A 21,097-nucleotide genomic window follows, 5' to 3' on the forward strand; every position below is an offset into this window, starting at 1 on the left:
TTATTAATGAAAACTGTTTTGTGTATTTAGATTTCAGTAAGGTTTAACATTTTTTTCTCCATAAAGTGATAGACTTATTTCCAGAGTTATGTGTATTTGAAACTGACTTTATTGTTTGTTTCTCCGTCTCCAGGAAATTGTCTTTAGTTTGGCTATGATAGGTGGAACACCCTGAGCTTTCCCAGTATTTTTCTTCCTAGACTCTTTGGATTCCTTGGCTTATGTCACTGGAGGGTCCAGCTGTAGTTCATGGTGCCCTGCCTATATATTTTCATCTTGCTTAGGAGGATCATTCTAGTGATCACATTTGAATATGACCTTTTATATCTTTCTAGAATTTTCACAGCACTTATTAGACTGAAGGAATTTAAAGTTTTCTGCCCAGACACTGGTGTTGCATATTGATTGGTTTGAGTGGGTGGCACTTGTAAAATATCAGACACATGCTCTCGCTCTCTCTCTCTCTGGCCGCAATTACTACTTAAAAGCAGATCTGAGGTCTGAGGCTTCCCATGAGAAAGATTCCTTTTCTGTACTAAGAGGAGAATGATACTTTTATTACTGGACATTAGAAGTTGCTGATGAAATGAGTGTGTATAGATAAACCTATTAAAACAACCTTTATCTTCTATTGGTTTTAAACACACATTTCCTAGTCATTTTTCCTACAGTTTATCACCCTTCAATGCTTAAATTCATTTTCCTTTGTCTTTCCACTTTGCTACAAATGTATTCTTTGTTTTTACAAAAATAAAAAAATCAGGGAACATATATGCTTTTGATATTAACTGGTTTTTTGTTTTTTTGTTTTGTTTTGTTTTTGTTTTTGTTGTTTTGGTTTTTTGTTTTGTTTTTTTTTTTTCTAAGCAGGATTCCTTGGACATGTGATGCTTTTAAATAAAATTCGGGCACTTTTCTTTCCTTAAACTATCCCTATGTAATTTAATTCTCAGGCCTAATCACAGTACCCAAAAGGGACAAAGAAGAAAAAGAAGAAAGAAAAGGTTTTTCAGCCTTGTAGTTTCAGTTTCAAAGACATTTTATTTGATTAGTGTTTTTCTGACTTTTTATCATACCCAATGGGTGGTACTGAATCTATTAAGAACCAAAGAAGGTATTTTAGCTGGTCTCTGTTGCTCTAACACATTTATAAGGATACATTTAGGACATGATTGTAGAGTCTGGGACATCCAGAAGGATGACACAAATGTTTAATAGATTCTTGTGATGGTCTCATGTTTTGTCAACTCATAGCAAAAGGCAGAAGTCAAACAGAGCATGTGCAAAGAGAGAAAATGGATCAAATCCCCACTGTAGCTCATTTATGCCCATGATAAAACCATTACTATAATCAGGAGAGCTCTTTCTTCAGGACCCCCCCCCCGCCCCAACAGCCAACTTAACAAAGAAATTGGCTTTTTAAAGCCTTCCCAATCTTACAAGACTTATTCCCTGTATTGGGAGGCTCATCAAGAAAGCCTACCTCCATCTTTGAAGGTCTCCTTTTTACTATCAGGTTTGCTAAGCACCTTTCAGGGAAATCCATTTAGCTTAAGCCAGCTTTGGCTGGGATTCTGTTTAGTTTTCAGAGATTAGCTTGCGTACAGACATGGAAAGGTTTTTTAAAAGTCTTATGAACTACTTCCAATCATTTCAGAGATGATTTGTAAGAAATAAAATCATCGGAAGCTTGCCACAAATAGTGGTCAAGAGGGGTGTGAGGATAAGTCTTTGTAGGGAGTATGCACATACTGCCACATTTTGATCTCCTTAAGCTCTATCTAACTCCTAAGTGAGAGATTTAGTCTTGCAGGGGAAAAAAAGCTATTAAAAATACAGTGTGGAGCTTCCAAGTGGCTGAGATAACTAGAAGAGGATATGGAGGGAACTATTTCATCAAGGGAGAGGCTATTGGTTGTTGGCAACTATTGCAGATAAATAAGAAAATGTGAAAACATCTGGTCCTTTTAAAAGATGAGTGATATTTTTGTGTTCTTTCCTATTTTTCCCCCATGTCAAACCATAATGTGTTGCAGAACTGGATTTTCTCTGGTTTTACTTTTTTTTTTTTTTTAATGTGCCAGAATTATTGGGGATAGTTTCTCTCTCTCTCTCTCTCTCTCTCTCTCTCTCTCTCTCTCTCTCTCTCTCTCTCTCCATATTAACAATTGAAAACTAATTCTTGAACTGCTTGCAAACTAGGCCAAGTCAGGGAATGAAATAGCTGGATTTTGGAAAAGGCATTATTTTCCCACCAGGTCGAAGTACATCCGTTAATGAAAAGTCAGCCAGAAAGCAGTGTTTGACTGTTTCCTACCCTGCTATATAACCTTCCAAGCTTCTGTATCAGAACATCTTATGTAGGAGGCATGCTCCCCCTGAACCCTTGGGTGTGAGCCACTCATTTCTAGTATTTAAAGAATCATTTAAAACAATTGGCTGCTGGTTGGTTAATGAAATACCCCCAAACATATATCCAGAGTATTGTGGCTGTTATTTTATTCCTAAAAAGCCTCACATCCACCTGGTAATCCTCTCAACTTCCATATGTGCTCATTGGATGTGGGTGTGTCTGGGGTAATCACTGTAGCATGATAGCTAAGAAAATGAAAGACTATTTTACCATTCTTCTTTACTAATAGCCGCTGGCTCATGACATATAAACAATGTTATTTAAAAAGCAATCCTTAGGCTGTGGCTATGGCTCAGTGGGAAGACACTGTGCCATATGTATGTAGATCTAAATTCAGATCACCAGAATTTATAGAAAGATGGACACTATAGTGTTGGTCTGTAGTCCAACAATGTGAGAGGCAGAAATGGTAGAAGTCCCTAGAAGCTTCCAGGCCAGCCATCTTAGTAGATGCCTAACAAGCAACAAGAGACCCAGTCTCAAGGGTGTCCTCTGACCTCCACTAGTGAATCATCACATTTGTATACTCCAATCATGCACACATAAACACACACACACACTCATTGCACACACATTCATTTCATTATACACACAGATAAATAAAGATTTAAATAAACGCAATTATTCAATTATCTGTGGTATTCTCCCCTTTAGTTTATTTTCTACATGAATCAGTAGTTCTATATGTGTCTTTCACCTGATGAATAGAATCATTTTTCGTATGGATACCTTTATTAGTATTACAAGCAAGGCTGACTAGAATGAAAAGTATAGTCTTCGCTTTATCACAGAGCAAAGATTTTACAAATGCATTTCAGATTTTAGTTATGTAAAAGAAATGTGGTTCTTCTTCGTGCTTTAGACTGTGATGTAAGATGTAATGATTCCTTGATAGACACAGGATTAAACTAACAAGTGTTTGGCCTCTTGCTTCTGAGTTATCTTTTAAGAAGTGGCCGAGCAGCTACTTGGCTTTGCTTCTTTAACTGTTAGGAAAACTGCTTGATGCTCCCTTTTCTTAGAATTATTGTAAGGATAAGTCATGCCCTTGGTCAGTTAAATCCCCTTTGTGTTTCCTAGGGACAATACCTGCAGACATAATAGCAAAAATGCCCTTTATAACTATAAACGTTGCCACGCAGATGCCCCTTTCCAGATAGTGTATATTCTGTTGGATTTCGCTTCTACTCAAGAACTTGAAACAGACTTGAAACAGACTAAGAGGCAGGATGTGAGGGTGGCACATTCCCCAAACCCATTCTTCCCACTTCAACTTTCCCGCGCCCCCTGCCCTCCTTCAATCAACCACCTTCCTAACATTGAAGATAGGGTCATAGTAAGATCTCAATCCTTCTTTAGAATACTCTATTAAATCTAACACTGCCTAATTAACTTTTAAGTTAAGAAATAGACAAAGCAGTCTTGTGGTTGGAATTTCTGAGGTACCTTGAAACTAAGGACAGTGAGTTCACAACTACGAAAACTAAGGATCAGTGGGAGAGTAGCCTCCTCCAGTACTATGTTCCGCTTTATTTCAGTCCTTTGCTACCCTGGTTACCAGAAGTCCGTTTATTTACCAGCCCTGAGCAAACCACCACCAGATCCTGCTCACAAACAACCACAGATCCTTCGCCTTTAAGGCGCGAGGTAAAGAGTTGCCAAAGAGCCAGGGGAAGGTTGTCACGCCCATTGGGCGGGTCTACCTCCCAGGCTGGGGGCGGGGATAGTGTGACGTCAGGTAGGAATCCAGCCTTGGTTGGTGAGAATTTAGAGAGGCGGGCTGGGCGCGAAGGAGGCGGGGTCTGGTTGCCGTGGTGACCGGCGGCCTTGCGGTCGCCAGGTAACGGTGGCGGCTCTGCGGGCTACGCGGTGCTGGCGGCAGAGGCCGCGGAGATCCTGGCCCGAGCCCACGCCGGGCACTGTGGGTCTGAGCTGCGATGGCTGCCGCGGCAGCGGTGATGCCGCCGTCGGGCTTGGAGGATGGGGTGTCCCGGGCTCGCGGGGAAGGAGCAGGGGAGGCGGTGGTGGAGCGCGGGCCCGGCGCGGCCTACCACATGTTCGTAGTGATGGAGGACCTGGTGGAGAAGCTGAAACTGCTCCGCTACGAGGAGGAGCTCCTCCGAAAGAGCAACCTGAAGCCCCCTTCCAGGTGCGTGCCTTGTCCCAGCGCCCGGGGCTGGCTGTGCCCAAGGGGACACTCCTCCTAGGCAGGCAAAGACCCTGGGCTCTGATCCGCATACACATTGCCTTCTTGCCCAGGAAGAGAACTTCTGCACAGAGGAAGGTGAAGTTTTCAGACTTGGTCATTTTGTGGAGAAAGTAAACAAGTCTTGTAATGGCAGGGAGGCCCGGGGAAGACAGCTGGCCCGTTCTTTAAAACATTTAAGCTCCTCAGCCAAACACAAATCTTGTTGTAATTGTAATAAAATACCCACAGTAGAAAGGTAAAAAGGATAGAAAAACTTATCCCTAGAGATGAATGCCATTATCATTGAGATCTCTGCAGTTTCTGTTTTCCTTTGCTAGACTTTGTAAACTGACAACTGTGGGTCCTTGGGACCTTGCTGAGGAGCACTATTTATGTAACAAACTTGTGGACTAATTGTGATGGTTCAAAAGTTTTAATGCTTTTGCAGCAACAGTACTCTTAGAAATTGGAAAGTGGAGAAGGCGCTGGAAATGAAGTATTGGAATGGTCTTCATTATAGAACCTAACGACCCAGTGCTTGCTGGAAAATGTTCCGGATATCAGGAAATCAGTGCCATTAGTTGCCTATAGTGAGAGACAGCACCCTCTCATGTATTCATGATAGCTTAGTGATAACTGTGATTTATTGCTGTTCCTTTAATGTTTGTATTTGTTTTATTCTGTTAGAAGCAAATAAAAAGAATTATCTAGAGTACTTTCTTTTACTGTCTGCAGGTAGGTTCAAATAAATTCTCTTGACAGTTTTCAGTTGTTGCCATCTTCCAGACACTCGTGTTGAAAGGTACATAGGCTTTTATGCAAACTGTCCATAACACTGAGTTTGTCAGTAAAAGGAGAAAAGTTAGAGAAGAAAGTTCATCTTGATCCTGATCCATGATAGAAGTTTTAGGATTGGATTATTATTTAAAATGAATTGATAATAATAATATAGATGGCCAACATTTTAGGTGTTGTTAAAACTGTTAATTTCTTTTCAAATTCAATTGTCAAACAAAAGGAAAATGTCCTTATGCTACTATTAATATTTTGCTGTACTGAACCTCAAAGGGTGAGCAAGATACTCTGTGCCATGGATTTGTGTGGACATATTCTAGCGAGTGGTTCAAGATGTCAGGACCAGGATATCAGCATCACCTGGGAATGGAGGGAGGCATCCCACAGGTCCTTGTCCAGGTCTGCCTTTTCAGAAGTTCTGGAGACAAAGTGTTTTGTCAACCCCTGTGGGTGATTCTGATGTACCTTGTGCTTGAGAACCACAGCCATAGGCCCCCTGTGTCATTGTCCATTCCTCTGTCGGTAGGGAGTGCCTGTTGATAAGGAAAACACAGGTGTTGGTGGAGAGATTCTTTGTAAGCCTATGCCTGGAAAGACTTCGTAACCTTTTCACATTTCCTAGCTTTCTATTTTCTTCTAGAACATTTATAGTTCATTGTTGGAAAAAGTTTTAAAAAATGGAAATATAGACCACTGATTCCTATGTCATAATTGAATATATATATGTATATGTGTGTGTGTATATACATATACATAATCAGTATAATACTGATAGCTATATAAAGAAAGCAAAGCAGATCTTTGATTCAACTTTCTTGAGTGATGTTACTAACCTTTTATGTCCTCTATGGCTCTGTGTAAATCATATCCTCATTGGAGGATATTTAGTAAATTAGGGATTTAGCAAAATTCAGCATTTGTGATGTGGGGGGCGGGTGTGCCAGAGGTTCTTAGTCCTTGCTGCACCCCTGGACCATCTAAGTTGGAAATGCACCTGTGTTGTATTCTGTTCTCACAAGCTGTGATTATCCGTGAATGGGGGAAGACCAGGCTTTCACCATCTAGCAGTACTTTTAGGAGTTGGCTTGAATATGCAGCAAATAGGCAAACAACTGTTTGACAAAGCTGACAGGTCACAAACAACAAAAACATGGTAAATTATTAGTGTCTCTTAAATTCCAAGAGTCTCATAATTTAAAATTACCAATTTTTTTGGGGGGGGGATTCACCTGTAATCAAGCAATTAAGTGAGTTTGACAAAAGCTTCACGTACTTATTCTCCAAGTTATATTTACTTTCATTCCCTGGTTGTGTATTTTGTATGCAGTAGTGACTGAAATCTTTATATGAGTACTGGGAATCTTTAGATAGTTCCAGAGTGCTGGTGAAGGCTGCTGGTGGGGGTGAATTTAACAACTTCGGACTTGACTATGTTACTTACTCGCATTGATTTGCTTTATCTCACCCTTCCCATCCTCCCTTGCTTGGAAACAGACACTACTTTGCTCTGCCTACCAACCCAGGAGAGCAGTTCTACATGTTCTGTGCTCTTGCTGCGTGGCTGATCAACAAAACAGGGCATCCCTTTGAGCAGCCTCAAGAATACGATGATCCCAATGCAACTATATCTAACATACTGTCTGAGCTTCGCTCGTTTGTAAGTATTCTTAAGCTATGGTCTCAATATTAGCGATGCAATAACAGACTCTAGCCTTTTAGATGACTTCTGAAATGGTAGACAGGCAGACAACAGTTGACGGATACATAGTGCTTTTTTAATTTATTTTAAAGCAGACACTCTCAGAATGCTTGGTAGTGTATATAACTTGAATACCACTAATAAAAATGTTACTATGGATTCTCTTTAGCCCAGAATAATGGTATTGGTCTTAATTTTATTAAGTGTACAGTTAAGTGATTGGTCAGTCCTTCCTTGCAAAGGGAGGATTAGGACAAAGCCGAACCCTGCACTGTGAAAGGATCTTGGGGTTTATTAGGGGTCATCAGTTGTACTTTCATTTCTGACTTTTCCTAAGGAAAGACAATAAGACAATTTTGACACAGGTTGCTAAATTTTAATAACTGAGTCACTGGACCCTTGTTTATATTTTAGCATGTGAGTAGTTTTACTGATTTTTTTTATACTAATGATTTGTCTTCCTGCTGTGATGTAACTGCCTTCTAAGTTGGTACTTGGAACAAGAAAATATCTGTATTTTCCTTTGTGTAACTGTATCAATGGATTGAAGAGACTTAAGAAATGAATGTCTAAGAAGCAACGCAATTACCTTTTTCTTAAGTCATTTGAACAGCAGAAAAAAATATGCGCATGTTCAGTGATTCTTGGATGAAACAATCTTGATATCAGACTATACCTAACAATATCTTTTCTTTTCAGGGGAGGACTGCAGATTTTCCTCCTTCAAAATTAAAGTCTGGTTATGGAGAACATGTATGCTATGTTCTTGATTGTTTAGCTGAGGAAGCATTAAAATATATTGGTTTCACTTGGAAAAGGTAACTATTACCTCAGAGGCAATATTGATGCTATGTACTTAACATTTTTTTTTCCTGAAGTGCAGAGCTGTTTAATTAAACTGACAATGGTACTGAAGATTAAGTCTAGACAAAATCAGAATGCCTTCCAAATCTATTCTGAAGTAATGTCATCCATCCCAGTGTCTCCTCCCTATTTGTAATTATTGAAGGTTAGCCATAACTGCACACATCCTGGCCAGTTGGAAAAACTTTCTAAATTGGTATTTGTGCCTATGTGTATTTACACCCACAACCATTGTGTGTGTGTGTGTGTGTGTGTGTGTCACAGTAACAAAAAGCCTCATATTTAAGTGGAAAAGGAAATTATTATAATACTGAGCATGGGATTTTCTTCTCTCTTTGCTTAGTGGCAAGAATAACACTGGAGAAGCCATTTGACATCCTCTTGAACACTGTCCATAGCTCTCTGACCTGAAAGTACATTGTTTATGTTTTATAGTATTAAAATAATTTATTTAACAAGGTTATGTTGTTACAAATCTTGCCAATCATTCATCATATTATTATATGGTAATTAGCACAGTACTTAGTTTGCCAAATATGTTGAGTAAGTATTGATGAATAAATAAATTCAGAAACTATTGGCTTATATAGGGTATGATTAAAATCTATACAGTTCATCTTTTGAAAGTTGGGATTATTGATAGGTTAGAATGTGAAAGATATGATGCAAAAAAATATCACAGCATTGGCTTTAGATTTGAGCAAACTTCTGTAGATATAGACTTATGTATGATTTCATGTTAATATATTAATACATATGCAATTACATTTAAGTGAAAACCTAATTCCCTTTAGTAAGTACTTTTAAAATTTTTCAAAAGCTGTGTGTGTGTGTGTATGTGTACAAGAAATATCATTCAGACAACACATATTCATGCATATATATACACACACAACACACACACACACACATACACACACACACACACACACACACACACACACCAATGGAAGAAAAAGAGGCCATGAATTTGAAAGAGAACAAGGAGGTAAATATATGGAGAGTTTGGAGGAAAGAAAGGGAAGAGGGAATGATATAATTAATCTTAAAATATTATTATAACTTCCTTGACGTAGGCTACCATTGGATTGAAGTATATTAAATAATTGATATCTGTTTACTTTCACGTTAAAATGTGGCAGTTTTGTTTGCGTCAACAAAACTTTCCACTCAGTACAGTGTAAAAAATGACTCTGTAATCCCTAATACTGCAGGTTAGATTTCAAGAAAGGATAAATTACATGATGTGCTGCCCTGGTTTTTTAGTTGCTAACACAACTGGCCCAGTATGTCGTTACTGCATTTCTAAGCTATGACTGTCTCAGCCACTTTTCTACTTGTACTTCCTTTTTTTCTAGTAAGATCTTTGCCTTGGCCTATGAGTGATGACTTGGATAATTTGTAGGAATTATATATACATGGAAGAAAAAAGGAGAAACTTAAAATGTAATAAACATTGGAAACTATATCACCTATGTAATACATAAATTACACTGAACCTTCTTATTTATAAATGATTAATTTATACCTATGTCAAACTATTCTTAGAAAAATGTTTTTTGAGATGATTATCTAATTCTAGCTGTTGAAAAATTGGAAAAGGTATCACGCAAGATTGATTTGGCTCACAATATTTTCCTTCCTTCCTGTTACATGTTAATTATATTGTCTTAATGGGTTTGAAATACAGATTCGGAAAATTAGTTGTCAAAAATAAATGCAGATGCACCTGCGTATTTTTAATATGGAAATAAGCAGATTTTAAGGGAGAAATGGTGTCCAATATTAAATGTTGGAAGCACTGATTGGATTTTATAAGAATCAAGTTTGTTACCTATATAAAAGTAAACTGTGAATTTAAGCAATATGAATTGTAAAACAGAGCTATAGGTAGGTACACTAAAAGATCAGAAAGATGTAGGGAGGTGTGGCTCAAGAATGTTCTTTAAATGCACATTCTTAAATCTAGGGTCTGTCTGGACAGGAAAAAGTTGCTAAATCTATCCAGTAAGAATTGTAACAGTTTTGACTATTCATGATTCAAGGTAATGAAACTAGGGAACATTGTAGATTAGGCAAACATTAATTTCTTAATTTACAAAAGACAAAGAGCAAATTGTGTGTTTCACAGAAAAAATGAATAATCAATTAAAATATATTAAGTTGTTCAATCACTTTCATGCTAAATAAATTCAGTTATAAAAACACAAAGATATTTTTTCACTTGTTTTATTGGCACAGATTATTTTACACATATTGTTGAACATATTGAAACAGAGATGCCATTCCTTACTATTCTTGGGAGTATAAATTAGGATAACATTTTATAAGCCAATTTTGGCAGTACTCAGCAAAACAATAACATGCACAAAGTTATTGATGTAGCTATTCTACATGTACAAATCTATTTTAAAAGATGTCTAGTAATAAATATACAAATATAATTTTTTTCAGTATTATCTGGCAAACAATAGAAACAACCCTAATGTTTTAGTCATAGACTGATAGTTTAATTGTAATTCTGTGTTCATTGAAATATAATGCATATTATATTATATTATATATAAGTGCATTTATAGTATGCATATGCACATGGTAGCTAACTGTATATAGTGTGTATGAATGTATGTGAAAGCAGTATATATAGTATCAACTTATTTTTGTAAATGTGCTTTTTACGTTTAGAGGTACATGTCTTTGCTTTTTTCAACATTGAAATTTTCAAAAATAAACAAAATATTGACTGGCAATTCGAGAAGGGAACGCTGACTCATGTAGAAGTATCAAAGTATCTTTACCGTTCTTCCTTAGATTTTTATTTTTACTGGAGTTTTTTAAACATTCAATAAATCTTGTCATATCAGGCCATCATACCCAGTGGAAGAATTAGAAGAAGAAACTGTCCCAGAAGATGATGCAGAATTAACATTAAGTAAAGTGGATGAAGAATTTGTGGTAAGTATGGAGCTGAGCTGCCTCAAGCCTCAGCTCCTGGCTTCCTTTCCCTCTCCTGATTCCCTTACTCCATTTTTCTGGAGTATATTTTAATTGTTTCTAAGTTTAGTGCCATTGTCAGTCCTTTAGACCTTTGCTTAAGTTAGTGTTCATGGTCTTTAGTCTATTATAGAAGAGGTTCTATATATGTACACGTACATGCATTTACATATATATGTGTATACCCACACATACAACACACACACACACACACACACCACACACACACACACACACCACACACACACACACACCACACACATATATATATATAAAATCACTAGTTATATGATTATTGTCTCATTAACAACCAAACATGATCTTGAGAAACCATTGCTAACAAAGAATTTAGAACAGAAAGCTAATCTTCAGTTCATCTTTGGCTGAATGTATTGGTGCATACCTGTGATCCAGATTTTAGGAGGCAGAGGTTAGAGAGTCCCCAACCCAAGGCCAGTGTCTGATGCACAGCGAACCTTGGGACTTGGACTACATAGCAGGAGGACACCATAGAAAACACGTTTTCAAAATGCCCTAATGATTTATAATTAGTGCATTCTGCTCCCTACTAATACTATTTGTTTTTAAGGGATTCCTTTTTTTATTTTTCTCAACTAGGATAAATACTACACTGCTGAAACTTTGCTAAAATGCTTTTAAGTGGCCAACATTATTTAAGTTTTTGGGTTCCATCTACATTTTTTCCATTTTTTGTTTCCTCTCCATGGTATGAAGCTAAATAATCAATTCTCTACAGTAATCGGGCTAGTAAGACAACAGAAACAAAAGAGCATTTTTCAAAGTGATTTTTTTTCTTAGAATTGGAAATGGGTTCAACTAAGTGTTTTAAAATATATCCATGTAATCTGAACTGGACATGTGGTGGGGGGAAGAACTTATGTAGTATTTTGTTGTCACAAAACAATTGAAGGGTTTTTTTAAATTAGTAGATAATCCATTTTATATCAGCTAAATATGCTAATATAAGCTATCAAGTTTTTGGATTATCTTAATAGTAAAAGTTAATATGTAGTCATTAAATAAATTGGGTTGTTTCTGAACATATTTTTATTATATAGCCGATATGACTTAATTATAGACATCAGTCATATGAGAATGACAATATATACTTTATTTTACAAAATTAACTGTCAACATGACAGTAACTATGTAAAATGTGTAAAAATACTGGCATATTAATATTTGTTATAAATGGATAGAATGATTATGGATGACTCTGCTTAATATTTCTTTGTATTTTTGTATTTTGAAGCTTTTTAGTGTATATTTTATTAAAAGTATAGAGGATACTTTTTACCATATTAAAATATATAACTCTACATGACTTGCTACTTTTTATCCCCCAAGGTTAAATCTCACACTGCCCAGGCTGGCCTAGAACACTTACTATATAGCCCAGGCTGGTCTCTAATCACAGGAACCAGAAGCAAATATTTTCCTAGTGGCTTTTAGAAGTCACATTTGCACTCCTTAATTCCTGAGCATGTGAATTTTGGCTGTGACAGAAACAGTACTATATACTAGATGATGCCTCCTGCTAGTCTCTAGTATTAAAGCTTTGTCACTTTGTCTTGTTAGTGTTCAACCAAGTCCAAGTATCTGCTCATTACTTCTGTAAACAGTACTGATGAGGTCTTGGAAAAGTACTGTGACCTTGTTTCTCCTAACAACACCGAGTCATTGGCTCACAATACACCTAAATCACTTTTCAGATGTGTGAATATTTACTTGACTTAATATATAAACAAATCAGTTTTGTCTGTATATCTGTGACCCCACTATACCCCACCTCAAGAAAAACAAATGTCAAGCCAGTGTGTCAAGTGTGTTTATACTGTCTTATATGTTACTGGATGCTTTCCAGTTTTCCAAGGCTTAGGGCATAGTTCTCAAGTCTCACTTTAGGGGGACAGATCTGGGATAGAACCTTCAAATTTTCTCAGAACCACATTTTGAGAACCACTGGCTTACATATCGCAAGTCTGAAGGTAAGGTCTCTCTCTGAAACCTCCCACTGCAACTTTGAACAATCCTACTTGTAGAAATGTTTGCTAGCTGACACTCTTTGCATAGTTTCTGTTTTTGTTTACAAGATCACATGACGCAAGAACCAATTTTTGTTGACATTATTATGATGTCCACTGTCCATAAGATTGAGATATTCTTGTTAGAATACTTTCACCTACTACGCCACTCGTCACCACAATGACATTTGAAGAGAAGTTCATGATTTATGTTAATAGACCCTCCTGCTTATTTTCTGTCTATAGAGCAGATTGCATCTCAAAGGGTCACTTCCTACCCACACTACCACAACCAACTGCTTTCAGATGAGGCCAAAGTGGAATCCCTCTGGATTGTCTTTTTAAACGGATGTGAGGACCATACACCATGCATTACTATTATTCATTACCTTAACAAGCTGGAGTACCTAGGATGCTTTTCACATGCAGTGTGAAAAGTACATCATCAATGCTGGAGAGATGGCTCAGTGGTTAAAAACTTGCTGCTCTTCCCAAAGACACAACATCCAACCATCCAAACTTCTCTTGTCTGCTGTGAGTCCCATCACACATGTGGTATGCACAGATACAAAGACACAAACCCATAAATTTTTTCAACTGCATCTACATGTAGTTAGTCCCTAGAACAAAGGAAACTACTTGTGTCTGTCAGCCTTCCTTTTTTTTTTTTTTTTCATTTAAGTCTTATAGCTCATAATTCCCATAAACTTCCTCCACTATTTCATATGTCACTTGGGTCCATTTTTCTCTTATTTTTATGTTTATTCATGAATTGTAGCAATTATTCCTACCACTCCCTCTTTTTTCCTTCCTGTCTTCGGTGTCTGCAAAAACAGGTCCTTTTAAATGGCACCATCAAAACTTCAAAGGACATATGAGCTGTTAATAATTTTGTACCCTACTTTATGCATATTTATTAGGCTTTTTAATATGCTTTACCAAGCCAATCATATTAAGCTTTACATTGCCTAGAATATTATGTATTTACAAATATATATTTAAGTTTTTCTAAATTTAAAATATTTTTACTTTTCAAAGGAAGAGGAGACAGATAATGAAGAAAACTTTATTGATCTCAACGTTTTAAAGGCCCAGACCTATCGCTTGGTAAGTGTCATTGCCTAAACAAGGAGTCAGCAAGCACTCAACATATGTTCTACTGGAAATTTAATGAGAAGAAGCCATTTGCCAGACATTATTTTGTGTGCTTCTTCCATTGCTGTTATGAAAATTGTTTTCCTATGTATACAATGTTATATATAGGAAAATTATAATACACACACAAGTATAACAAACATAAAAATCCAGAAAAGTGAGTGAGGCTGCCTCCTGTTTGTGGAAACCAACATAGTGCTTCTAGGGCACACTGCAAATGAATTTGCCCAACGGCATTTTTAATTATGAAAACTTGTAAGTTGTTCTCTTTCAAAATATTATCCATTGAAATAGACCAGGAATGGATGATTTTTGTTTGTAGGAAAATACTTAAATTGTATTTCTAAGAAGTAAAATAAATTCTGTTACATAGTCAGGCATTGCTTTAAGGCATTTTTTCCCCTCTATTTTGGTTGCAAAACAAATATAGTCTACGAGAGTATACTTACTGCCAATGAGCTATTTTAAATGTACATGTGGCATTTTTGCATTTTATATGTATATTTCAATAAAGTATGTACCTATGCCTCCTCAAAAAAGTATGTATGCAATATATTCTGATTTGCCCTCTGTTTTCATGTCTGAATCCTTAAAGCAAGTTTGGATCTAGTTTTTGTTTTATATGAAAAATACCTCAAGCTACCCAAGATGTTCTGTTATACTTACTATTTACTGCCTCAGTATTGATTTTTAGTAGTTATCACCTATTTGTGTGTATGTGTGCATGGTGTGTATACCCATATGTGTGTGTGCTTGTACGTGTGTATGTGCATGTGTATGTGTGTCCCAACTTGAAATTGAAAATAATATTGTGACTTTCTTGCCAAGTGTATAGGTTGAATGCACTTTACTAGGATTCTAACCTTGGACAAATTTCCAAGCATCTTGGGAAATATTAACCTGTTCATAAGATGTCTATGGTCAAGAGTTACATGCATAGCATTATAAGAATAAGATCTATCACATAGAAAATGTTCATCGCATGCTAGCTAAAACCTTATCAGTCTTTCCCATGTCCTCATATGTCATATCCTTCATGACATGGATAATTTACCTTTTATGTATTTCTCGTGATATAAAACACCAAGTACTAAATAAATACATCTTCAATAAATAAACATATTTTAAACTTATTTTTAATTTTTAAATTAAAACATAATTATGTTATTTACCTGCATTTATTTTCCTTCCTCAGTCTCCTCCCATGCCTCACCTCCTTATCTCCCTCTTAAATCCCTGGTCTCCTTCTAATTGTTATTGTAACACACACACACACACACACACACAACCTTCTGAGTCAGTAAGTGTTGCTTGTATATAAAGTATTTCAGGGATGACCTCTTAGTATATAATAAGCAATTAGGAAGCTCCTCTTGGGAGAAAATGTCTCCTGCTCTCAGCATCCCTGTAGCTCTTTGTCTAGGATGGAAATCCTGTGAGATTCCACTCCTGCCTTAGCACATCTATTGGCATTGTCTTTGTTTGGATCTTATTTAGGTAGCCACATTGTTGAAGTGTCATGGATGAAGCTTCCCTGTCATTTCTAGAAAAACAACAGATTTCCTGGTCCTCTCTCTTACAGTCTATGTACCTCCTCTTCTGCAGGGCCCCTCAGCCTTAAGTGTAGGAGTTGTGTTGTAGATGTTTTCACAGTGGCTAGTGCTCTGTGGTCAATTGTTCTCTGATTTTCATTGGTAGTGATTTTCTGTAATGGTCTCTGTCTGTTGTAAAGAGAAGGTTCTTTAGTGCCTGTTGGGAGCTACATTCATCTGTGGATATAAGAATAAATACTTAAAATGCAGTTAGAATTTATGCGGGTTTAGTAAAGTGGTGTGTAGTAGGTTCTCCTCTAAAACCAATAACTTCACTAGCCCCGGGTAGTTTGCTAGGTTTCCAGTACCAGGCATGATTTCCTTCCTGACCTTGAATGGACCTTAAATCCAATTAGAGAGCTGAGATATTTGTTACTGCCAAGAGATGGTGCCACTATTGCATTTTTAGGGGTACTGTGCCATGTTGGTCATTATTGTGATTCACAGGCTTTACAGCTTGATAGGACTATTGATTTCTTCCCTCCTAAACATTCTTAGTGTTATATTCCCTCCTCCCTTTCTCTCTGTTTTAACTCACCCCCAACCCCTAACTAAAGCCCCTCATTTTCCCCTAAATGAAGGTATATTCATTGATTTGTTAAGATTATATAAAGAATATTAAGGTTTATGTCCAAATAAATAAACTCATTATTTACACCTTACATTTTCAGATCACTTTTAGTATTCGTATTATTTTAAAATACTTTCTCACAAATAAAAAGTTTAACATTTATGACCTCAATGTATTTAATTTTTTTAAAGTTAAGTTATACTACCTAAGTTTAAAATATTCCTTCAAAGTCCAAGTCTTTTCGCCCTTCCACCTCATGAAAGGTTTGACAAAGTTTGAATATGGTGTGATCCTTTCTTGGAGTAATTACAGTGCGGTGCTTGTATTCTTTTGGTGTACGTGTTGGAGACGGTGAGGGCACTTTCTTCTAAAATAAGGAAAACAAAGTAGAGATGACTGCACAGTTATTCTTAGAAAGTCATTTGTGTTGACGTCTGTCGATGGGGTAAATAGCCTATGACGGTAGAATTCCCTTTGAACAAATAATTTGAATGTGGAGAAGTACAAAAGTAGCTTAATTTGCTTCTACCATTTAATTTGTCACTGAAATTAGGCTACATGAAAAGGGTTTTTTCATCTATGTGCATACTTATAAATTATTTTAATATTAGCTCATTTGGCAAAGACTACATAATATATACCCTTTGGAATGAAAACTATGTGACATTTTCCTGAGAGGAAGAAGTCTGAACACCAGGTGTTTGTGGATGGTCAACCATGAAGTACTAATGAGACAGAAAATACCCTTTCATATTTTGAGAAACCTGGCAGGCTTGTCATATTGCCCACTAAAGCCATCTGCCTGGGACAGCTGTGACTAACTCCAGCTTCTAATGGCGTAGATTGTTCTTTCCCCAAGACAGAATTGCTGTGTAGGTTAGTAATATAGATTTAAGAGCTTAGGTTTAATGTAGCAGGTGGGCTCACAACACAGTACAAATACCCATTGAGTAAGGTTGCTGGTCTAGTTCCATCAAGGAAATCAATGCACTGAATAGGCATGTGACTGCAGACCTGGGGAAGTATTGGGTGAATGTGAGCAGTGTTTACCTGTGGCTTAAAAACAGTGGATGCTTCCAGCATCTTTGTCTATCCACTCACCCTGCCACTTTTTTTTAAAGACTCGGTATTCTATTATGTTAATTACCAACCTATTTATTATCTGTCTTATCTCCAGTATACACACTCTTCTACCACAGGAGCTCATTACTGCCTTTTTAAAAACCTGTGCCTGGTGTGCAGAAGCTACTCAATAATCAATAATACTGAATGAACACATGCTGAGTATAGAATATATGTGGCATTTTGTAGGCAAGGTGCAGTTTAGTTTTCAAGGAGGAAGACCTTTTCAATAGTAGCCATTGCTTCTGTGTACTATGTATGAAATACAAGAAGAAAAGAATACTCTATGTATGTGTGTGTGTATATATATATGTATGTATGTATGTAAGTATGTATGTATGTATGTATTTTCTTTCCTTTCTCTCATTAAGTAGTGAAGCCCAGACCCCAAAAGTCTGCTAAGTAGCATAGTTCCTGGTCTGCATTTTCTGAGTTTCCGTAAGATGGAACAAGAAGAAAGGCCAGTGTAATGTCAAGGGTTGTGTTCTCAAGAAGCAGTCAATGGACACAGTGTAGAGGCAAGATGCTCATCCAATTAGAATGACGGTGATGAAAGGAAGAGGGCAGAAAGCAGAAAGGGCAGAGAAAGGAGGTTAGTTGCAATCCAGTGTAGACCGCCTGGGAAGGAGCGCTGGAGCAAGCCTCCTGCCTCACTCAGTCCTGGAGGCAGGCTGCCCTAGAAGGCCAGGGTGAGACAAACTGAGGACCAGATAGCAAGAGGCCATCTGCATTCCCTGCAGCTGGGTGCTAAGCCCTTCCCTGAGAGAGAACCTGGTGACCCATCTTTAACATCTTAGTATACTGAAGCCTGCACCTACTAACTTGAAGACTATGATGTATGGAATTGCTGCAGTCCTCAGACTTAACTTGTAAAGGACTGCCTAAGCAAATCATGACACAGCAGGCATCTCTCAAGCACTGAAGAAAGTGAAGGCCCTTCCTTGGGGTGGTCAATGCTGATGGTTATGAAGCTGGCTTGTTTGGGAGGAGCTGAACCTCTCAGGGCATTTGTTTATTTTCAGATTTAAGACAATGTCCTTACAGCCATTCCTATTGTCTGAGTTTCCCAAATAACTGCCTTATTCTGGATTATGAACTTGCCAAGCTTACCTTTCAAAAAAACAGCCACAATTCATGAGAGGTATGATTTCCCAAAGTTTCATCTGGTGATTAATTATCTTGATTTTGTGATAGCCTTTCTTAGAAGGAGAACCTTATGAATTGACCACAAATTTCCACATTCTCCAATTTCAGAGTGTTCTTGAAACTGAGTTTTTGCTAAGGCCCATGGAGGGAGGAGGGACACTAATGCTTCACTGATGTCCTGAGGGCTGGACAGGACCTGTTGCAGGTTGTGTATGCAATAGCATGTTCAGAGATAAGAGCGGACAGACACAGGGAGGGCTGGTTCTGGTGGCAAAGCATCAATGAGGTTTGCAGGTCAGACTGTTTCCATGTCACATTTGTCGTTTGGGAAAGCTGTCAGCACATCCGTGGTGGCTCTGCTAGCATTCCTATCCATTATGAAGCTTGCAGACTCACAGCCACGCGGTTCTGTCTGCATAATGCAGATGTGTCACTTTCCAACCCCAGTGAAAAAGAAATGAGCAGGAGCCGTGCGTGCTCCGCCGAATTCTATTTTTAAATGCCCATCACTTCATTTCAAAACATTTTTTCAAACATGCCATAGATACTATTCTTCCTTGAGATGCTAAATTTGAGGTTTTAGAAAGCCAGTCCTGAGTTGTGCAGCATAAAACCAAGTCTCTCAAAAGCCTTAAACACAATTGATTTTTAATTACTTAGAAGAAGCAAAAAAGAAAAAAAAGAAGAGAGACAAAACTCATTGTACCAAGAATGAGAGACTTTTTGGCTTAAAAAGCAAAAGCTGAAAGGAAGTAAAAATAAAGCCTTAGAATTCGAACCTCACTGTAATTTTAGATTGTCACCCAGGCAAGTCTGTTCTGTTGTAATCAAAGCAGGGACAGGGACGGATTTGCTAGGTGAATGCCTTAAGTAACTTGAATGTTATTTTACTTTACCTTATACTTTCTTTCTCAACAAAATGTCCTTTCTGAGTAGTATAGAAGGGCTCTGTTGTAAAACACGAGTAGTGTGGTGTGAGCGCTCACACTGGGGGGAAGGGGGGGGGAGTTGCCGGTGAGGGGGTTGGGAGGGTGCTGCTTTACAACACAGCTGGCCTCATAGACTACCATGGATTCTGATCCTGACTTGAAGGAGCCATTCCCCTCCTTTCCTAAACCATTGACTTGAGCGGTGGGGATGTTGTTATTGGTAGAGAAGTCTGTGGTTGGTAATTTGCCAGAGAAAGGATTAAAACGCCTCACATTTGACTGGGATGGGAATTTATGACTAAGTAAATGCCTTTACTTCTCTGGCTGCTAACCTGAACCACCCATCAGTTTACATCCATGGGAGGATAGAGAATGTGAGCTAAAGAAGAAAGCTCAGCCTCCCTCTTTGCTCAGAGAAGGCTCAAATGGGAGTTCTTGCTGGGTGTAAAAATCAGTTCTCTTGATCTTTAGTTAGCTGTTGAATCCACACTTGAATAGGCATCCTTATTTCCATCTTGGTCTTGCAGACTTAGCAAGAATAGGGAGCAAGGACTTTTCAAGGTCCTCGATCAGCTCCAAGTCCAAGTCTTAGAGGTAGATGCTATGCTATGACCAAAATAGCCTTTGATGAAAATCCTGACTATGTTGCTAGCCACACGACCCTAGCAAGTTAATTAACCTCTCCTGGACGGTGCTTTCTTATCTATAATGTGGGGACACAATTTCTCCCAGGCTGCTTTTGAGATTAATATAACCTAACTTGTGGACAAACTGCACCTGGCATGGGGCTGGCACAGACCATGCGCATGCTGTATTTCTTAGTTTGTAAAAGCATTCACCTTTCCTCAAGGCTGGAATCAATTACCACATTTGTGTGGGCAGTAGGAAAACTAAAAAGGCATTACTCCCTCCATACAAACAGCTCTTTAGATTGCTGTCATCTTTAGTAAGAAGCTTCCATAGGGAACAAGGTATCAATAAGCTTGCATTTCAGTGTAAATTAAGAAGACCTGGTAATATCATATCTTTATTTTAATAATCTGTCACATGGATTATTACTGGCGCCCACTAGATTGCATTTTCTGTCATGTGGTCTCTCCTCCAGAAATGACACAGGAGAATTTATTGGAAAATAATGTGTTTGTTTTTCAGGTATCATTTGTGAACTGTTCTTATACAAATGAACACATTATGCTTCCTGATTCAACACCAGGAGTAAATATTTACTGTATAATTGAGTGTATTAGATGGGCACCCCATAAGATGGATGTGTTTTTAGTCTTGTACCCACCACCTCCATCCGCCCTTCTTCATAACTTACTCCTAGAAAACATTGGTGTATTGACTCTCTGACTGATTCATTTTCACCCAAGACATCTATGAGGTCACTGTGACATGAGGATGCTACCTTTGTAGTGTGTCTCATTTTCATTCTTTCAGTGGTATGTCAAGGCCATGTTCTCTGCCACCTGTCTGATCCTTAAGGCAGTTAGGTTTTAATGGTCTTCCATACTTACCCTCAATCCCACCCCTGCCCCTTTTCAAAATACTGTCACCCTGCTCGAACATTTGAATACCAGTGCA

At 37.8% G+C, this 21,097-nt stretch overlaps 2 protein-coding genes across 2 annotated transcripts in view; one reads left to right on the plus strand and one right to left on the minus strand.

Moving 5' to 3' along the window:
- Nucleotides 1-21,097, minus strand: part of Dzip3 (DAZ interacting zinc finger protein 3) — a 728,188-nt gene that overhangs the window by 653,819 nt on the left and 53,272 nt on the right. The gene's annotated exons all lie outside the window — the stretch shown is intronic.
- The window catches only part of Ift57 (intraflagellar transport 57), a 53,781-nt gene continuing 36,946 nt past the window's right edge, over nt 4,263-21,097 (plus strand). The window contains exons 1-5 of the mRNA XM_051191578.1: nt 4,263-4,562; nt 6,891-7,053; nt 7,795-7,913; nt 10,824-10,914; nt 14,037-14,105. Of these exons, the coding sequence (XP_051047535.1) occupies nt 4,351-4,562; nt 6,891-7,053; nt 7,795-7,913; nt 10,824-10,914; nt 14,037-14,105 (654 nt within the window). The 5' untranslated portion in view covers nt 4,263-4,350. The remainder of the gene's footprint in view (nt 4,563-6,890; nt 7,054-7,794; nt 7,914-10,823; nt 10,915-14,036; nt 14,106-21,097) is intronic.

The sequence above is a fragment of the Phodopus roborovskii genome, unplaced genomic scaffold (genome assembly GCF_943737965.1).
Source record: "Phodopus roborovskii unplaced genomic scaffold, PHOROB, whole genome shotgun sequence".
Taxonomy (NCBI): domain Eukaryota; kingdom Metazoa; phylum Chordata; class Mammalia; order Rodentia; family Cricetidae; genus Phodopus; species Phodopus roborovskii.